General features: G+C 39.8%; 1 protein-coding gene across 2 annotated transcripts; it reads left to right on the forward strand.

Annotated features, from left to right (window-relative positions):
• Positions 1 to 1981: 1981 nt before the first annotated feature.
• LOC128439849 (tubulin-specific chaperone cofactor E-like protein) lies at positions 1982 to 16989 on the forward strand. 2 transcript variants are annotated; one of them, XM_053422315.1, is made up of 11 exons: positions 1982 to 2101; positions 3215 to 3335; positions 3493 to 3590; positions 4691 to 4870; positions 6619 to 6758; positions 7127 to 7308; positions 7907 to 8163; positions 10617 to 10743; positions 10893 to 11009; positions 11138 to 11249; positions 13368 to 16989. In XM_053422315.1, exons 3-11 carry the CDS (start codon positions 3527 to 3529, stop codon positions 13572 to 13574), a joined length of 1386 nt encoding a protein of 461 aa, XP_053278290.1. In that variant the 5' UTR covers positions 1982 to 2101; positions 3215 to 3335; positions 3493 to 3526; the 3' UTR covers positions 13575 to 16989. The 2 variants fall into 2 exon arrangements, with proteins under 2 accessions (XP_053278290.1, XP_053278291.1); XM_053422316.1 differs by having other exon boundaries at positions 3520 to 3590.
• Positions 16990 to 19060: the final 2071 nt, after the last annotated feature.

Genomic DNA, 19060 nt, shown 5'->3' on the forward strand with positions numbered 1-19060 from the left:
AAGAGTCTGAGCTTCGTAGGGTTTGAACTGAAATCTGATCCTCCAATGAGGCCAGCTTTTATTTTGACCAATCAAATGTGAGTATATATGAACAGAGACTTGTACAGACTACCTTAAATCACACTCTGTTTTATCACTCTTACCTGAGGGAGAAAATGAGAGAGGAAAAGGAGAAAAACAATCGGGAGCAGCTGGCAGACAGTCTGTAGTGAACTGGAGGGGGGGGCCCTTGAAGGTCCCTTAAATGCTCCTGTGGGTCACAGGTCACCTCCTTAGCTGAGGCGGTTGATTTGATTTCAAATCATATTGAAATCAAATCACATTCACACACACATTGATACACCTCTTCTATAGCCTCTCTGAGACCTAGCTGCATCTCGATGAATATGTCAGCCTAAATGAATCTACTCCCCCCAGTCATGTAAATTCACACGTTTCCAGAGAATTCGGCCGAGGAGGTGGAGTTGCTGCTATTTTTGACTCCAGTCTATTAATTAATCCTTAACCTAAACTAAGCTACAATTCTTTTGAATGTCTTGTTCTTAGTCTTCCACACCCGTCCAAGAAATACCAACAGCCAATCATATTTGCTGTAGTTTACCATGCTCTCAAAATGTCATATTTGGAGAGAAGGATGAAAGAGCAGCGAGTTTACTCACCATCAAGGAAAAAGCAGTGTATGAAACCGTGACAATATCACCGAAGGCAATTTTGGAAAATTTGAATGAGGTTTTTTCTTGCAATATTAAGATAAAATGTACCTAGAGTTTCTTTTTTTTATAACATTAAATAACAATACAAAACAAGTTCCAATGGTCACAAAGCAACAGTAGTAATCATGATGGTTGTGTTTCACATGTATAAATAAGGTATTGTGGCTTGGCTTCTTTGCTTAAGGCCATACCACCCTTTATACTTTAGTCATGTATCATCCGCCATAAACTCTCTAAAAACTTCTGGGTTCCTTGCTAATTTAGATACAGTCAAACTAAAACACATATATGTAATGATTTATTAATCAATATAACACACACACACACACACACACACACACACACACACACACACACACACACACACACACACACACACACACACACACAGTATATTTTCATTTTATTGGATGCACAGCCTGTGCCCTTTTTCTGGGTGTCTTGCATTGTCGATGATGTTCCGACTGTAGTTTATTGATCACCCATTTAAGAAGGTATAGTGTATATTGTCATCACTGATGTAGACCCACATTGGGGAATTCACACTAAGTGTTATTTCTTATTTCTTACGAATAGTTTTGACCTGACTGAGCAGGAGGCTCACAGGTTTATTATGACATTAATGTTGTGTGCTACAGAGCAGCTCCTGTACCTCATAACTTACAGTACACTGCAAAGACAGAAGTCATTCTTTAACATAGGGGGGCTAAAATGTTTAACAAGACATGTCGTACAGACTGAAATGCACTTGTACCACAAAGTTCACTCTTTAACAAGAAAACCCATTGGAGAGAAAGGTTACTTTTCTAGTGCACACTGCAAATAGTGTTGAGAGTTGAGAAAACCAAGCCTGCATACCTAACTGACCTATGGAAGTAGGAAAATAACTACAGAAATATAAAAATAATAAATGTAGAAGCAAATAAAAGGATGAATAAACTTGCAAATAAATAGATAAATGTCAAATAAATAAAAATAATATATGTTGAAATACATAAATTGAGAGAAGAGGATCTATCAACACAGTAAGAAGAATAAGAGCATCAGAGACATCTGCAGGTTTCCATGAAACAGATCAATAGAAATGATGATCTCTATCTGCAGGAGCATCAGCAGGACTATGACATCATGGACACTCTTCTTCTCAGGGGTTGCCTCACTGTTTATTAGCTTTTGTATCATTTGATAGAAAGACATTATTAATTATACTGAGAAAAAGAAGTGTGAAGTTAAAAATACCCGCTAATAGAAATTCAGTGTAAATTATTTTTAAAGGGAAATCTCATTTTCGGTTACCAAGCGACGTCACTTCCGGAATGAAAGTGGGGTGAGCAAAATGACAGCTGGTTGTTTTCATGAAGAAGGGGATTTCAAAGTGGACATCGAAGGTAAGTAGGAGGACGAGCTGCTGTTTCCTCCGTGTTGACTCGTCCTCTTGTGTCGGGTTGTCATCCGCTGCTTGTCGCTGACCGTGTCTTCACAGCGGGGCCATCGGTGATCCGTGTCCGGCCGCCTCTAGCTGCTGCTGGGGGTCATGCTGTGTGATGCTGGGGATGACACTGCCCGGTTCTCCGCTACACACAGTGTTTACCGCTCAATGACCGGGCTGCTCTGTGGAGCTGGAGCTAGGATGAGCATGTTCTAGCTCAGATGAAAAAAAACAAACACCGTTCACAAATCTGTCAATTCTGTAGTTTCTGTGTCTTATCGACCGACGTGCAGCACAACAAGACCCGCGTGACACATTTGATTGATCCGCAAGTGTTAATCATTAACTCGGGGTGAGTGTCATAAAAGAAGCTGCAGCCATAAGACTAAAATATCAACTTTTATCAAGGCTCTGCCTGTTGTTGCCAGGGTAATTTTTCACCCCAAAAAATTGTTTGAATAACGCTTGCTATGTCAAAATGGTAATTGCCGAATTAATGACAAAGTATATCTGAATCACGGATTGACACAGTTTTGGAAATTGAGATGTTTCTTTTCGCTGACAATCGAATAATAATCAAATTAATATATTTTTCAAGAAAGAACAGTCTGCCAATAAATCAGCTGAATTACATTCTAAAATATGTCATTTTAAATTTGTCATTTAAATTTGTCATTTTGGCATATACGTTACGTTACAACCATACTATATTTTACGAATCATCAAGAGTTACACCACAAATCAGTTATTGTAGTATAACATGCACTTTTATAATCAGTTGTTCTGTTGTTGTCAGTATCATTTTCCACACAATTAAAGTAATTCCCAAAGATTTGGGTAATTTAGGTAAACAACCAATAAAAAACACTGTCAAAGGTCATCGATCTTATGTTCGTCACTGACAGATAATTATGTGTTTTTCCCTTGTGGAGAAACTTCTTTGTGTGCTGTACTATATCTGTGTTGTGAAGTTCTAAGAAATGTCCTTCCACGCTCTTTAGATTTTATTGATATTTGCAATTCAATAAACAGGGACCAAAAAACCCCCTGATCTTTGACCTTTGTTTTCCAGTGTCATGTGGTGAACTCCTACAGAGTCCTCCCAGCCTCTGCAGACCAAATCCTGACAACTGACCACAGAGGCTCCGGCATTTCATCAGGGGACACGTGTCAGCCCCATCAGCAACTCTGGAGTAAGACAACCCTTACAGCGCCTGCATGTGCACCATCTCCCAGATAGACAGCGTTGTGTTGTGCAGAAATTACATCTTTTACAGGTTCAACTGCATGAATAAAGTGAATAATCAGATGTAGGTGTTTTATATACAAATTGTGTTTGTGTGGATGTAGCCTGCATCAGGCATCTTCCTCTGACAGGCCCTCAATGCAGACACCGAAGGAGACAGAGAGAAGTGATAGTGGTCAAACCGAGGTGTGCCTCACTTCAGGTAACACGTCTTCTGAACTATAATGTTATACAGTTGGAGATGAAAGGAACAAAAAGGACACTGGGTTAGACGGCTGACAAACATGTATCTGTATTTTATTTGTCTTTTATATGTGTCTAAAATTAACTGCGGCGACATAGCTCTGAGCAGGATTCATTAGATGAGGAGTAACAAACTGCTTTCATACATCACCACAATTTTACTGCAGCCCGTTTATTTTCTCAAATAATATATTGTAACAAGATCCTTTTATTTTTTTAATCCCAGCAAAAACCACTACATAATTGATGTTTCCCTGCAGCTAATTCAACAGCGAGGCTCTGCCCACCAAGCATTTTAAGACTCACATACTCTACATTTGAATTACAGTCACTCAAGTGATGAGTTCACAAAAAAAATTGTTTTAATGTTCAGCTTAAAGTTGATCTTTCTTCAACTCTAATCTTCGACACAGATTAAATATAAGGAAATTTAGATTGGACAGTGTCTCTGGTTTGCTGATTAAGACCAGAGGACTCCTCCTCTTGTCACTCCCTGCTTCAAATATCATTTTGTTACTTGCCTTAAACAGAAGGGGCGACATTTATCAGACTGGACAGCTTTGTGTCATCAGGGTGAAGAGGCAAAATCCTAATACCAGAAGGTTGAAGCAAACATGTCTGTCTGTGCAGTTTGAAAGGCACATGAGGATTTACATGAGGAATTGTTAGAAAGTACAAGGATTTTGACATGAAGTGATATCTTACTTCTATTGAGGTTGTGTTGTATAAATAAGACCTACAGTCAGGAATTTTTTGTTTTAGTTTTAACAATGAATTCATTGTATATTAATCAATATATTAGCAATATTAGTTTATAGCTTGGGTTGATAATCTGTAACTGAATAGATAAAGACAATAACGGTTAGATGAAGCGCTCATCTGTTTTTTACAGCGATGTAAAAAATCTGAATTGAGCAGTTTATGATGTAAATTGTAGCTTTGGATGTGCTTGGATGTTGTACTTTGCCCTGGTCTTTGCTGTTTCATGGTTTACACACGGCCCTGGTAGCAGCTGGCAGATAATCACTGTGGGCGTCTCTCTCCCACACTGCTGATCAGGTGAGGGGGAGGCCATGCACCAGGACATATCCATGGAGCCAAAGGAGGACAACGATGGCCGTACCTTTGTGGAGGTGATCAGTGAAAAGTACAGTCCAGATAACTTTCCATGCCGCAGAGGACCTGGTATGGGGGTGGTGGTCGTGCCCACCGCACGTCCTCAAGGTTCCCCTTTGAAAGGTGAGCAGGGGAAGGAAAATTACAGGCTACATTAAATTAACAGATAAATATGGTTATGAAACTTTCAAATCAAGTTTACATTTTTATGACAAAATACACTTCACACCTTTTATTGAATACTTTCAAATTACTCACTTCTCAGTCTGGACAGACATGGATATAAAGTGCAACTTGACTGGTTGGGTCAGGCATACAAACACAAGGTTATGTTGAACATTAAATTGTATTCATTGTGTTTGTATTTTTGAAATTATATAGAACATTTCCAGTCTTTAAGGGATAGTTCACAGAAAAATGAAGATTTACTCATTATCCAGTCACCACAACGCTGATGTAAGGGGGGTGAAGTGTTCAAAAGTAAACTTTTGGAGTTTCAGGGGTAAACAGTTACGCTGCCATAACCAATAGAATTTAAGTACATGGTGATACATTTTTCAAACTTCAAAAACCTTAACATGCCTCCATAGTGCTCATGTGGTGTCACCCAAGTGTCCGCAAGCCATTACATTTATATTCGACTTGAAAAGAGGTAATTTACACCGTGTTTTAAGCCTAAAAGTCCACTGGAGGTGGCTAAGGTAGCAACATGATTGTGAGTACGAGGGTCCGCCGTGAACGAACCTCGTAGGAAGATATCCGTGGCCCTTTAGGCTTAAGACACGGTGTGAATTATGTCAGGGCTTGGGAACACTTGGATGACACCTCAGGAGCAGTATGGAGGCATGTTATGTTTTTTCTGACGTTTTATTACGCTGAAGAAACGGTCGCCATTGACTTCACTTGTATCGTATTCTGCTGCAACAAAGTTTACCCCTGACACTCCAGAAGTGTTAAGTGGACTCAAACACTTCATCCACCCCTCCATCGGCAGAGTGGTGAGTAGATAATGAGTGAATGTTCATTTTTCGCCTCACTATCCCTTTAATGACCTCTCAAAGTGCTTTATATGGCAGTTTTTCCCATTCGCTCATTCACACACACACACATTCAAAGTGCATTTATGTTTAGCACTATTACACATCACTCACATACTGCATCAGCATTTATAAAAAATAAATAATTGGATTCCATCATTCACAAAAAATGTTTAGCCCCTTTATCTCCAGTTACAGCTTTTAGTCTATTTGCCAACTTTGTACAAGTTTTGTACATCTGTATATAAGCCGTTTATCAAAGGTCCTAGAGTTTTTAAATGTATTTATTCAAAAACCAATCAAATTGTGTGTGATGTGATCATTATTGTTAAGTTATTTCCTCTACACCATCACATCCATATTGCTATAAACTATGGGCAATCTTCACCGTCAAAGTCTGCACTTCAAGCAGACTCACTGAAAGTTCACAGAAAGTCAGACCAAGCCCCCTTGCAGATTTGCAGAACTGGACAGTCCTCAGCACTTGGAGACTTTCTGACATTTGCATTCAGTCCATGTCTTGTTGCTGCATTGCATTGTTTCCAATGTTCTCCGGTGGTGGAAAAACTGACCCATAAAAGATGACATCCTGACTTATCCTTATTTTGGCTCTTATCTCTTTTTCATAGCATCAGCACTGACTGTATGAATTTAGACTTGTGAATTTTCTGTTTTGACAAGTCACATCTTTCTTTGACTCTCTGCATTTAGATTTAAGCTGACTTTGCCCAAATTTAAAACCATTGAAAACCCTCTTTTCCCTGTGGGAACCTTCCCCTGGGTCCAACTAACCACATAAATTCTTCTCTCCATCCTCTCCCACCTCACCTCCAGAACGTCTGAACCTGCCCAGTGTGCTGGTGTTAAATGGCTGCGGCATCAGCCGGGCAGGAGACCAGACGGGGATCGCTGCCTTCTGTGCTCACGTCAGGGAGCTGGACTTGTCCCATAACAAGCTGCAGGACTGGAACGAGGTGAAGTTTATTAAAGTTGTTTATTCCCATTAAAAGAGTAAGCGATCAAATGCAACGATGAATGGATACTGCTAATGTAATAGTCGTACCGAGCTCCATCGTTGGCCAAACACTCTTTCTTGACAGTCATAAAAAACTGAAAACAGGCAGTCCCATCCTGTATGTGTTACCAGGTAAATGTTACAAACAGAGAAAAAAAAAAGAAGAGGTTGTCTTTTGTTTGAGAGGAAGAGATAAAGATCCTGATAAGCAGTAACGTTTTTTGATTACGCTATTGTCCACCAGATAAAGTCCCATGTTGAGGTTTTGTATTAATTAATTGTTTCTAAAGCTTCTGGACTCACACAATATTATTGTCTTTTTTTCAGATCAGTAAAATTGTGTCCAACATCCCAAAGCTGAAGTTCCTGAACCTGAGCTCCAACCCCCTAGCAGGAATGACCCTCGAGCCACGGAGCACCGAAGCCTTTTGCCGCATCCGTCGTCTTGTCCTTAATAACACCCAAGTGTCCTGGGACACCGTACTGCTTCTCATTCGGGAGATGCCTGAGTAAGAATTAGGCCAAACATTCCCCTAAAATTTAATTCTGCACCAAATTTATCATTTTCATTTGGACGTAGTTGTAAATCTATGGAAGATATATCTAGAGTTTTGATTCCTCCCTGAATCCACATTATCTCAGTTACACATTAGTGGTAGTTACAGGTTTGTAGCCCTATTAGTTACTTTGCAGCAGCTGAAAAAAGCTGTGTTATTGAATATAAATGTAAATATTTAAATTGTTAAATCTGAAGATGCAGGATAAAATACAGTTGAGAGGTAGAGAAATGGACTGAGGAAATGTGTGTGGTTTTTATATTGCTGTCACCATCTTAAAATCCCTGTCTACAAATCTAAGCATCAAGGTCCCACAGAGGCCACATTAAGTACCACCCAGAGATAATCTACACAAAGACTAAAGGAGTAAACCACAGCAAACAGCAAAAGTGCTTTCTAGTTACTGGTTTTATTAGGTCATATATGCGGGGGAGGGGCCATTCAGTTGACTACTGAAGAGAATTTACAGTTTGTACATTCTAAGTGGAGGAAGTCAGTTTTCTGTTTTATACAGAATATAGTCCCTACATTGTCCTGTGTCGTCCTGCAGGCTGGAGGAGTTGTTCCTGTGCCTTAATGAGTACAGAGGTTTGAGTGCCTCCGGTGTGGCCTGTCCCAGCCTGTGCCTGCTTCACATCACCGACAACAGCCTCCAGGACTGGGCCGAAGTCCGCAAGTTCGGCTCCATGTTCCCCAGCCTCGACACACTGGTCATGTCCAACAACAACTTGGCATCCATCCAGGACAATGAAGACGTCCTGCAGCGGCTCTTCCCCAACCTACGCAGCATCAACCTGCACAACTCAGGTTAGGGGACACAGCAAATTGCTTGTTTGACACAGTTGACTATTTTAAATGGTGTGGTAACTGTTTAATAGTGGTTTGATTTCAGTAGAAATTTCTCCTCAGTTTTTTATAATAAAGCAAACATGCCAATCTGTAGTGTCAGCAGTAGTATGACGACTCAATAAAACCAGATAATTTTAGCATGTCACTATCTCATAAAAGCTTTGAGTTAATTATGTTCTTATTCTTAAAGATTCCTCTCCAGGTCAGCTTTTATCTCAGAAAGGAATGTTCCTATTTTTGATCAGTGATGAATCTATTTTTAAAGTTCTGTTGAGAGTAGCGGGAACAGAAACGATACCAAAAGACATTTAAATGGGCTTCACTGCATTTACTTTGTCATATCTGCTTAGCCCGAGGAATGGAAAAACATCCTTCTTGAAAGTTATTTTGTCTCAGTTAATGTTTATTAGAACAGAAATCTATTCTGCCCACAGACTGAGATAATGTCATATTCCACTTGTTTTTAGGAGTGTCTTGAGACGAGATGTAAAATGACAGCAAGAAAGGAGAGAGATGTTGATATACTTTGAGGATTATCAGGAGTACTAATTGGGGATTTCATTACATCAAGCACCAATATTCACTTGGCCTCACAAATCATGTTTTTGGCCTCTTGAATGTAATATCTAATGCAGGGGTGTCAAACTCATTTTGGTTATGGGGCCACATACTGCCCACTTTGATCTCAAGTGGGCCAGACCAGTAAAATCATAGCATAATAGCTCCCTACCCACTCTTTTTTTTTCACCGTGGCGGAGGGCGGATACCAACATGAAACCAACATAACGGGGGGGGGTCCGACCCGTCTTAGAACACGGACCTAGGAGTCTGACGCAAGCATTGAAAGTGAAAGGTGAGGGCCGGCGCGCGCCGGCTGAGGTGGGATTCCAGCCCCCAAGGGCTCCGTGCACACCACCACGTACCCCCTGAACCACTTCGCATGCCCCGTACCCCAGTTTGGGAACCGATGGTCTATGGCAGGGGTCACCAACCTTTTTGAAACTGAGAGCTACTTCAAAAGTACTGAGTAGTACGAAGGGCTACTTGTTTGATACAAACCTCCTGAATAACAAAGTTGCAAAGATCACCTTTTAAAAATAATTATAATATATGTGAAGAGACTGTCTCATCACATCAATGTTAATTATTTCTCACAATAATTATTAACAATGATTTCCACAACAATGATGGTAGGAAACAGATATATTAAAACATTCAACATTTATTTCTGTTATTCTGTTTCAACTTTGCTTAAATTCAAGTACTTTTTGTGACATTTGTCACTACATTCCTCCATCAGTCTGTACTCTTTCAAAAATAGTGAAAAAATTAATTAAATTATAATCACTTTTTTACAACGATGATAAAGCTCAACCAAAAATAACACATACATGTGACTGGGGTGTAATGTTTCTATTGTTTCTTCTTAATTTGTTGGGTCTCATACTGTCAGCTGCCAGAGTTTTCAGACCTAAAATACACACTGGTCTCTCCTCTTGTCCTCCTTCATTCACCGTGAACCCAAGAGTGAGACAGGCTTCATCGTACTTTTTTTTTTAAACTTGGTCTTTGAACACTGTGTCCTGTTTGTCCCTGACAGGATGCTGCTTCACAGGAACGAGCTCTGATCTCATGTGTGTGTCTCTGAGCGAGTGAGTGGGGGCGGAGCCCCGGGGCCTGTGTGCGTGTGCTGTCTGGAGACACACACACACATTTTCCGCTCCTGGTATTTCATGGTGGCCTCATACGATGATGATTTAATCATTAATTTAGAGCATGCCTTGCATCCGGCGGGCCGAAATGGATCCCCTGGCGGGCCGTATGTTTGACACCCCTGATCTAATGTCTCCCTTTAGGGAATTTTCTTCAAAATTTTAGTCAGTTGGACTCAATTAACTAATTTTTATTTCAGGAGTCAAAGGTCACAGTGACCTCAAAAATCTGGAAATAAAGTATATGTAGGCGGAAACTGCACTGATTGGTGGAGGCATACAACAGTGCGGCAGTAATTATAGTTTTATGACTGAAATTCGCTAAAACAGTGTAAGTTGTTTTAAACAAATTATATTCAAACAGAAGTAAATAGTTGATGTGATAGGGGACTATCTTTGGTTGTGGATTTGGTGCTGTGTTGGTTGTTTCCAGCAGCACGTTAGAAGGCCCCGTACACACCTCGAAAATATTACTTATTTTCAAACTCCTGATGGTGAATCAAATTACATCACTTGAGGACAGGGGGTTTCATTATTTGAACATGTAAAGCTCAAAATAGAAAATCCATTAGAACATACACATAAAAGGGAAAATGATCTCTTGTTTCACTGTTTGCTCTGGAGGCACAAGCATCTTAACACAACTTGTACATAGACATATGCTTGACCTGTGGATGTGTGCTTTGATGTGTCCATTAGGTCTAAACCGATGGGAAGACATTGAGAAGTTGAACTTCTTCCCCAAGTTGGTGGAGGTGCGACTGCAGGGCATTCCCTTACTGCAGACCTACACCAACGTAGAGCGACGCAGCCTCATGATAGCACAGTGAGTCTCATCAGTGTACTCAGTTAGAAATTAGCTCAACTTTAGCAGGTGGATGGCTTGATTTGTTTCTCCCAACTCTCAACAGTCAATCTTACAGGATCACAAATACCTGTCGCTTAACTACATCATGTACATGTGCTTCTCCTCAGCCTTCCTGCAATATCACAGCTCAATGGCAGTGTTGTGACAGACAGTGAGAGAATAGATGCTGAGAGGTTCTTCATCCGTTACCACTTAGACTACCCTGAAGAGGAGCTGCCTTACAGGTACACTGCACTCTCGTCTGTCCGTTAGCCGCAGACGTCGTAGTTTCTTTTGTTGCTGCTGTGTTGGTGTCATGTGTATCTGTGCGTCCTTTTAAACTGACAGCACAACCTGCTCTTAACCTCCTCAGATATCATTCCCTGGTAACCAAGTATGGGAAGCTGGAACCACTTGCCGAGATCGACCTCCGACCTCGCTGCCGTGCCCAGGTGGAGGTTCACTGTGAAGAAAAAGTGGAACAGGTGATTTCAGCATTAGTTCACAATAGTTCACAAAAGTAGAATAGCTTGGTTTGATGAGATATATCTCACCTCATTTTGACCTTCTCTCATTTTTAAAGGTATATAGAATTTCACCACGCGTGGCTAAGAACAGCTGCTCCCATTATTTTTAAGCTTACAATGAATCACATGACTGTGTATAATCTCAAAGAGATTTTCAGCCCGCCTCTGCAGTTCCTCGCTTCTTTCAGCTCTTTTAGTTTTTGGTTTCACTCTCACCAGTCTCACCATTAGGTAGCTGTTTGTAAACCAGTACATACTAGGGGAGAGCGGGGTAATGTGGGACATCGGGTGATGTGAAACACCCCCTGTATCTAGGCGACGGAACACATTTGTGGTCATGTGACTATTATCATTTCAAGCCCCTCCCATTCCCCCCTTGCCATGAAGGAGAAGTTGGTGCTGTTTCTGTGGAAAGTATGTTTTTTGCATGTAAAAGTAAATTTTCTCGCTTTGAACTTAATCAACTGTTGTGTCAAAATAATTTGAATCAGGTAGAAAAAATTATATCATACATGTTGATGAACTTCCAACATTTAAAACCATGTGATTGATGCTAGCTGAAGATTAGCCTGAATTGATAAAAGATGTTGTTTTTGTAAAATTGTGGCTTCGAGGTAAAGTGGGACAGTGTCTCACTTTACCCCACCATGAAGCACAAGTTAAGTTTAGTCATAAACATATTCTAGTGTTATATTACATTATATATGTTTTATTTTTAATGTCATAAACATTGTAGAAAAGCCATCATGCCAAGAAACTATACACCAGGAAGACAACTTGAGGCCAAACATCCCTCGCAGAGATGGAGAGTGCAGCCGCTGAGGTCATGCAAGGAAAGAAGTCCTTAAGAAAAGCTGGAAGGGATAGAAATATTGACAAGACAACCCTCAAAAGATTCATAAAGAAAAAAGAGAAAGTGAAAGTAAAATCAGTAGCCTGGGGTGCAGTAGCTGAGGTAAAGAGAATATTCACAAAGGAGGAGGAGCTTGTCAAACACTTGAAACAACTAGCTGACCAGTTCCATGGCCTTGCTCCAGTTAAGTGCCGTGAACTGGCATTTGAATACGCAGAGAAAAACAATATCCCTGTCCCTGTGCAGGTAAGCTAGGGTCTGCAAGAGATCACATGAATCATAATAATCATAAATGTGCTTAATTGACCAATCCCCATGATTCTGTTACTAGTCCGATATTAGTGTTGGAATGTGTGGTTGTCAGGATTTTAACTATTACAACATGTGTTGTTATGGTAGTTTTAAAGTGGAAAAACCCAGCTACCCCATAGCTGGGGTAAAGTGGGACACAAGACCACTTTTTTTAAAACAATCATATTTTCACTGCCCTTTGTCCTGAAGACATTCTGATCATTTCCATTGCTAGAAAACATCCTGAATTAATGGGAAATGTGTACATTTTACTGATATATCATTTTAGCTCGCCTAGAGGGGAGCAAATGTAAAAAATGTCCCACATTACCCCGCTCTCCCCTTTTCAGACCCAGATATTTCATTAAGGACTTAAAGGTATAGTTCACCTAAAATTTAATTTCACTCATTTTCTACTCACCACTATGCCGATGGAGGGGTGGGTGAAGTGTTTGAGTCCACAAAACACCTTTGGAGTTACAGGGTAAACAGTAGCAGCCAAATCCAATACAAATGAAGGAACTGGTGAACCACTTCTTCAAACATAAAAAAAAGAACATAACATGCCTCCATACTGCTCCTGTGGTGTCATCCAAGTGTCCATAAGCCCCGACATACATGTTCAAACTTAAAACGTCGTCATTTACACCATGTTTTTAGCTTAAATGTACACTACCGGAAAAAAGCGATGCTACTGCGTGCCCTGCATGTTCCCTTGTGTGAGAGCTTGTGTGCAGTGGGTGCAGTATGTGCGTGCGAACGTGAATGCGGCTCCAGGGGAGGATATCAGAGGACATTTAGGTTGTTCACCCTAACCCTTGTGCAGGTTTGATATTTCTTAACTTTGGTTAATAAACATCTGAACTTATTCTGAGTGGAATGAGGATAAATTTATTGCTTTAAAATGTACTAACTGTTTCTTTGTGTGTCAGCTAAACATCCGCTTGGACCAGACAGTAGCTGGGTTGAAGAAGCAGCTGACAAAAGTGGTCCAGCTGTCCACGAATAGAATGAGGCTGTACTACATCGACAAGAACAGTGCCTTTGGTCCAGAGGAAATGAAGTACAACACCCGGGCCCTCCACTCCTACAGCATCCAAGATGGTGATGAAATACTGGTGGTACCCAAGACAAAATGAACAGCCGGTGTCAAACTGGCTGATGAGAGTGACTACTTTATTGATTGATTGATTGACTGATTCATTTGATTATTTATTTTCTGGTTAATGGCTTTGCATAACAATTGGAATACGCATGATCTTGAACAGCATCACTGGCCCACTTGTTTGAACGGAGAGAAGTTATACGTGGTGTGAACACATTCACAGGGACTGTACAGTGGACTATGATGCTGGGAGGCTCTGGCTGGAAAAGCTGCCAGTCTGGAGATTATTGGGTCTTTATTAATTTCAGCTTCACGTGAGGGAATCCACCGGAGTTAGTGCAAAAATCTGTCATTATGGAGAACAGGCCAAGAGAGCGGCATGCAGTCAGTAAGTAAGGAGGGCGCCAGCGAAGCTCATTGCAGCTCTGTATCTTAGTACATGGCTTGTACCATAGCGCCTATGTAATCAAGTATCCAACACCACTGGCTTTCCCGCTCATCGCAAAAGCTACCAGTGGTAGTAGTGACACAGTGCTGCTGAATGAAGAGGAACTGCAGTTCTCAATTGCACTTTTTGTTTAGTCACAAAATCAGGAAGGACAATGTCTGTGAAATGAAAAATCTGCCTAAACAACTTCTAAATGTCAGGAATGGGAGAACAACTGGGAGTTTTGTTTTGTTGTTAGTCAATGTTTTCCTTTGTATTTTTTGTATAATTTTTGATATGATATCTTAGGGTTAACATACATGAGATTCAGCTGTCGATGACATTTCTCATTGAATAAGTTGATTTAGAATAGTTTGCTTCAAATCACTACTTGTCTTATAGGGCAAAAAGGTCCTAAAACTAATCTGCGAGAAAGTAAATGCTGTGGGAAAAACAACAACAACAGATGAGCTCAAGAGAAGATGGCAGGATATAAGAAGAAGAACTAAAGAATAAATTGCTCATAATAAAACCTCGGCAAATAAAACAGGTGGGGGGGTGGGGGGGGGGTGCAGTTCACTTTCTGAAAAAACACTTCTGTCTGTCTTCTTCCTGCCGTCTCCTTCTCACCATAATCACTGCAGCAATCTCTGCACAACGCTGTGCCGGTTTGGCACCTAAACCTTTCAAATGTATTAAATAAAGATGCAGTCACAAGCAGCGCAATTATTTTCAGGCTTTGTAAATCACAATGCGTGTGCTAAATTAAGCAATCAAGTTTGCACATGTTTTAACAAATGCTCAGACCTTTAGTAGATCAGGTCCTCAGTGAATAAACACTGGAATTCACTGGCATACTGGACCATGATTGGCTTCCAAACTAGTTGCTATGTCAAATTCATGCTGTACAAACACGTGTTAAACTGATTTATGGCGAGCTCAGAAGAACTGGGCCCCTTCAGCAGATGAATATGAAAACAGTATTCGCGTGTCAAACTTTGCACAGTGAATGTCAAACATCTGAATGAAGTATCAATATGTTAATCCCATTATTGAAGAAAAGGAGACAGTGATTTAAAATGGCTTCATAATACGTGTAATAATCATGAACCATTCATATCTAATAGTATTAAGACACTCTATAGGTTGATGTTTGCATCACTGGCCAAGATTTAATGTTACTAGGTTTCCAGTGATAAAAACTGATACACAAGTTTTCATTCACATACAGGCACAGTTCAACACAAAGCGGCTTCATGTCATGTGCTGCCTTCTAGAGGCTTCATCTATGTCTTCAACAAAAATTTAGTTCAGCCAATAAGTAACCTCTGTAGAAGACACACAGACACACACACACACGCACACACACATGTTTGTACTCCTGTCTTAGTGAGGAGACTCATTGGCCAAATGCATTCCCTAGCCACCTAACCTAACCATAACCATCCAAAATGCTTACCCAAATTTAACCTAATTCTAACCCTAACATTCAAAACCTCTTCACCCTCAAACAGCCATTTGAAGAAGTGACAACCGGCCATATGTCCTTAATTTCCAAAAATGTCCTCACTTTGTACAGTCTATGCTTAAAATGGTCCTCACAAAGGTACATGTACAGGAGCCTACACATATTCTTGTCTTTCTTTGGTTGTAAGGACACCCATTGGCATAATGCATAGAGCCCCTAATCTAAATCTAAACCTTAAAACTAAGGCTTTGTTCAAAATCACCCACTCCTTCTCTAACCCCTACTCATTATATAGCAGCTTCCATGAAGAAGACTATTGGATAATTATAATGCATTGTGATATACAATAAGTCCAATGTTTTTTAAACATTTGATAAAGCACTACAAAATGGCTATTTCACTTATAGAAGAAGGAAGAGGGGATTTTAGGGGCGAAAATTTCCCCCAAAACACTATATTCCCAACAATATTTCTGAATCAGAATTGGCCTTCACACAATAGAGAGTCAAATACAGAGTAGGGTACCTGAAAAACAATCTCTTTAAAGTAATACATGTCTATATTTTAAAATATCCTTGTTGGTATTCAGACCATCCTGCTTCACTTCAACACATTCTGGAGCACAGAGGGGTCAAGAGCTTTTCATTAGCTTTCTCTCCATTTTAATGAAACAACATGGTTTTGACATTTCCTCTGGTTCCTCTTAGTGTTAAGTACACATGGCAATGTTATCTACCATGTGTTTAGCATTTGACTAGTTCCTTGTTGTTAGAATGCATTTAAGAAGATAGTGTTTCATGTTTTTTAAATGCTTATCTTTTTCTTATGGAAGTTGTATCATCGCGTGATTTCTTTAATTACTTTCATATGATTTTGTTTTATGAATATTTAAATTGTATTCAGTGTTTATTTATGTACTATTTATTTAGAATCTTCAACTTATGATAAGTAAGCCTTAAAGAGATGCTGATCTCAGTGTAATGCATTCATGTGCATTCTGGAATGAGCTTGAGACTTGAGAGCTTTTACCAGAAAGCTAGTGTTACAAACTGGAATTGTGAGGTTTGAAAGATGTGGGCATTAAGGCAGAGTGTGATAGGTTATAACAGTTGTATTGTAGGAAATGAGGGAACCATACAAAGGACTTAAAGTTAACATGTTGCACACTGCTGCTGAAAAGACCTTTTTTGAGTTAGGTTGAGTCCAACTACTTTAAAGAAGCACTATTTCTGGAGGGCCCTTATTTAAACTGCACACTATTGTATTAATTCACTACATTAGTGTTTCATTTCCCACACAAATATATTTGACATCTCAGTCCATGCAGAAATACCTTCTCCAAAGATGACTCAGTAGGTTATGATTGTTGTAATGTATTAATTTTAACATGCAGGATGCCCCTCACGCAAGAGGAAGATGGATGTAGGATCTTTGGTGTTATTGCTTTTTCTTATAGCAAGCAACTTATCAGAGCTGGGGATTTCTGACACAGTATTATGGCAAAGGAAACAGCTGACATGACAAATCCACAAAATAAAGTAATCATATTGAGTGGCTGCAGCTTCAATTCATTCACTGTTGATAGAAAGTACTGTTTTTACCCTTCAAAGGTATCATATGTAAACTATAAAAGTATGTAAATACCACAATATTTCAAATATACTATTATGTAGTATTTGTATGACAATGCTGCTCTACTTGAACATTGAAAGGTGTGATAGACTGAAGGCGTAGCAGTGAGCAGGTCAGATGAAAAGACACTGAAATCTTTTTCGACTCATTATAGTAGTGCAGAAAACATATAGGTTAGTGTATTATGAACCACAGCCATAGAGACCAGCAGGGTAGTGCTGGCATCAACATCCAAGTGTGAAGTGTTGAGCTATAGTGTCGGTCCTTATCAGTGCAGGGTTTGTCTGTGTGCACTATGCAGCTGTTTGCAGATGTTTGATTTAAAGGTGTACATGTATTTTCGTGTACTGGTGTTTTGTAAGGACGTGGCTCTGCCTGATGATAGATTTATGGATTAATGCACTTGATGAAACTTTGTTTGACATTAAGGAAGAGGGAAATATTTTAAGGATCGGTGTAAATTTATTGGTTACCTGTTGAGTTAATATAGATTTTGTTATGATGTTATTTATCATGTCTCTTGCATACTTTCCAAACTGCTATATACCAAAAATATTTTTTTTGATCCTTAAAGCCATTTTATAGCCCTTAAAGCCCCTAGAATTTATATTTTGGGTTTGAAGCATTCTTTTTTTTTTGTCATTTTCGATTAATGGCTAATTAAGCGTCAATTAGAGTTATGATTTATATTTAAGAGTATCATATCTCAAAACTCAGCCAATCTGCCTCATCAGGACTGTGTGAGAGAGGTTTGACCCAAAATGTTATGGATTCTTTCTCGACCCATCCACCAGGTTTCATGATAATCCATCCTGTAGATTTTACATTATCTTGCTTGCAAACATACAAACAAACGGACAGGGGTGAAAACAACCTCATTGGCAGAGTTAAAAAACCAACAAACGAGCAAAACGGTGTTGATCCAATCGCTCACAGCAAGAAGCTGATTGAGAAAATTGGTTTTCAGGCCTTTACCAGAAAGTGCCACCCTAATACCCCTTTAACAGAAGCTATTGGAGATGTGCTGTTTGGTTGTTCCTTCTGTTGTGTTTTTAGCCATGCTGTTCCTCTGCAGTACAGGTCAGCTCAAAATACAGGTCACTCAGCTAAACCATGAGCAGCAGTGCAGCCGGTAATCGATCATTCAGTAATCCTTCAGGGAGATACCCATTTCAGAGGCAGAGGTAATAACTCCACCAGCAGTACAGTCACAAGACAAGTCCTGCTTCAGGGCCGAGTCAGAAGTGACTGTTCCTTGTGAAAACTCTTAATAATCAAAATCACGATTGCTTATTGTTTATTTTCCATGCATGAAAGTGACATTTAAAGGAAATAGGCTCATTGTTTTTCTAGCTTAGAATTCAATGAGAAGATAAAGAACAATCGTATATTTGTGAAAAAGTATAAGCTACTACAAAATATGCTTACAATTTCTTTAGTATCTAATACCTCATTTGTTTTAATCTCTATAAAAAGGGTAGTTTAAACAAGCTGTGGTTGTATCTGCTGGGCCAGGCTTTGTCTTGGCTTTGAAATATCCTGGTTGCCTCCTATAATATCGGAACTTATTGTTTATACACTTAGTAGTGATCTGTTGACTTGCTGCAGGGTGAAACTTGTTTTCACACGGTGCCAGGCGTGTTGTTAGTAGTCCCGAGGTATTTGAACGTTTTTGTGCTAAGCTATGCTAACTGCTGATTGGTGTAGTTTCATATTAGCTGTGTCTCAATTCAGGGGCTGAATCCTTTTGGCCCATTAAGACTTAGTGGGCCGCGTTGACCTCGAAGGCCAAACCGAAGTAATACTGGTCTACAGAGGATTTCCATGATTGACATCACCAGCTCATCCCACCCTTACTGGTGTTGCCTAGCAACAGAGCTGAAGTTGGGCACGATGATTAAATGTTAATGCTGTTTGTTTTTTTAACATGTGTACCTTTAGCTGTTCGGTTAAGTTGAATTGTGATACTCAAGTATCAGACATCATGTCGCTT

This window comes from Pleuronectes platessa, chromosome 5 (genome assembly GCF_947347685.1).
Source record: "Pleuronectes platessa chromosome 5, fPlePla1.1, whole genome shotgun sequence".
Taxonomy (NCBI): domain Eukaryota; kingdom Metazoa; phylum Chordata; class Actinopteri; order Pleuronectiformes; family Pleuronectidae; genus Pleuronectes; species Pleuronectes platessa.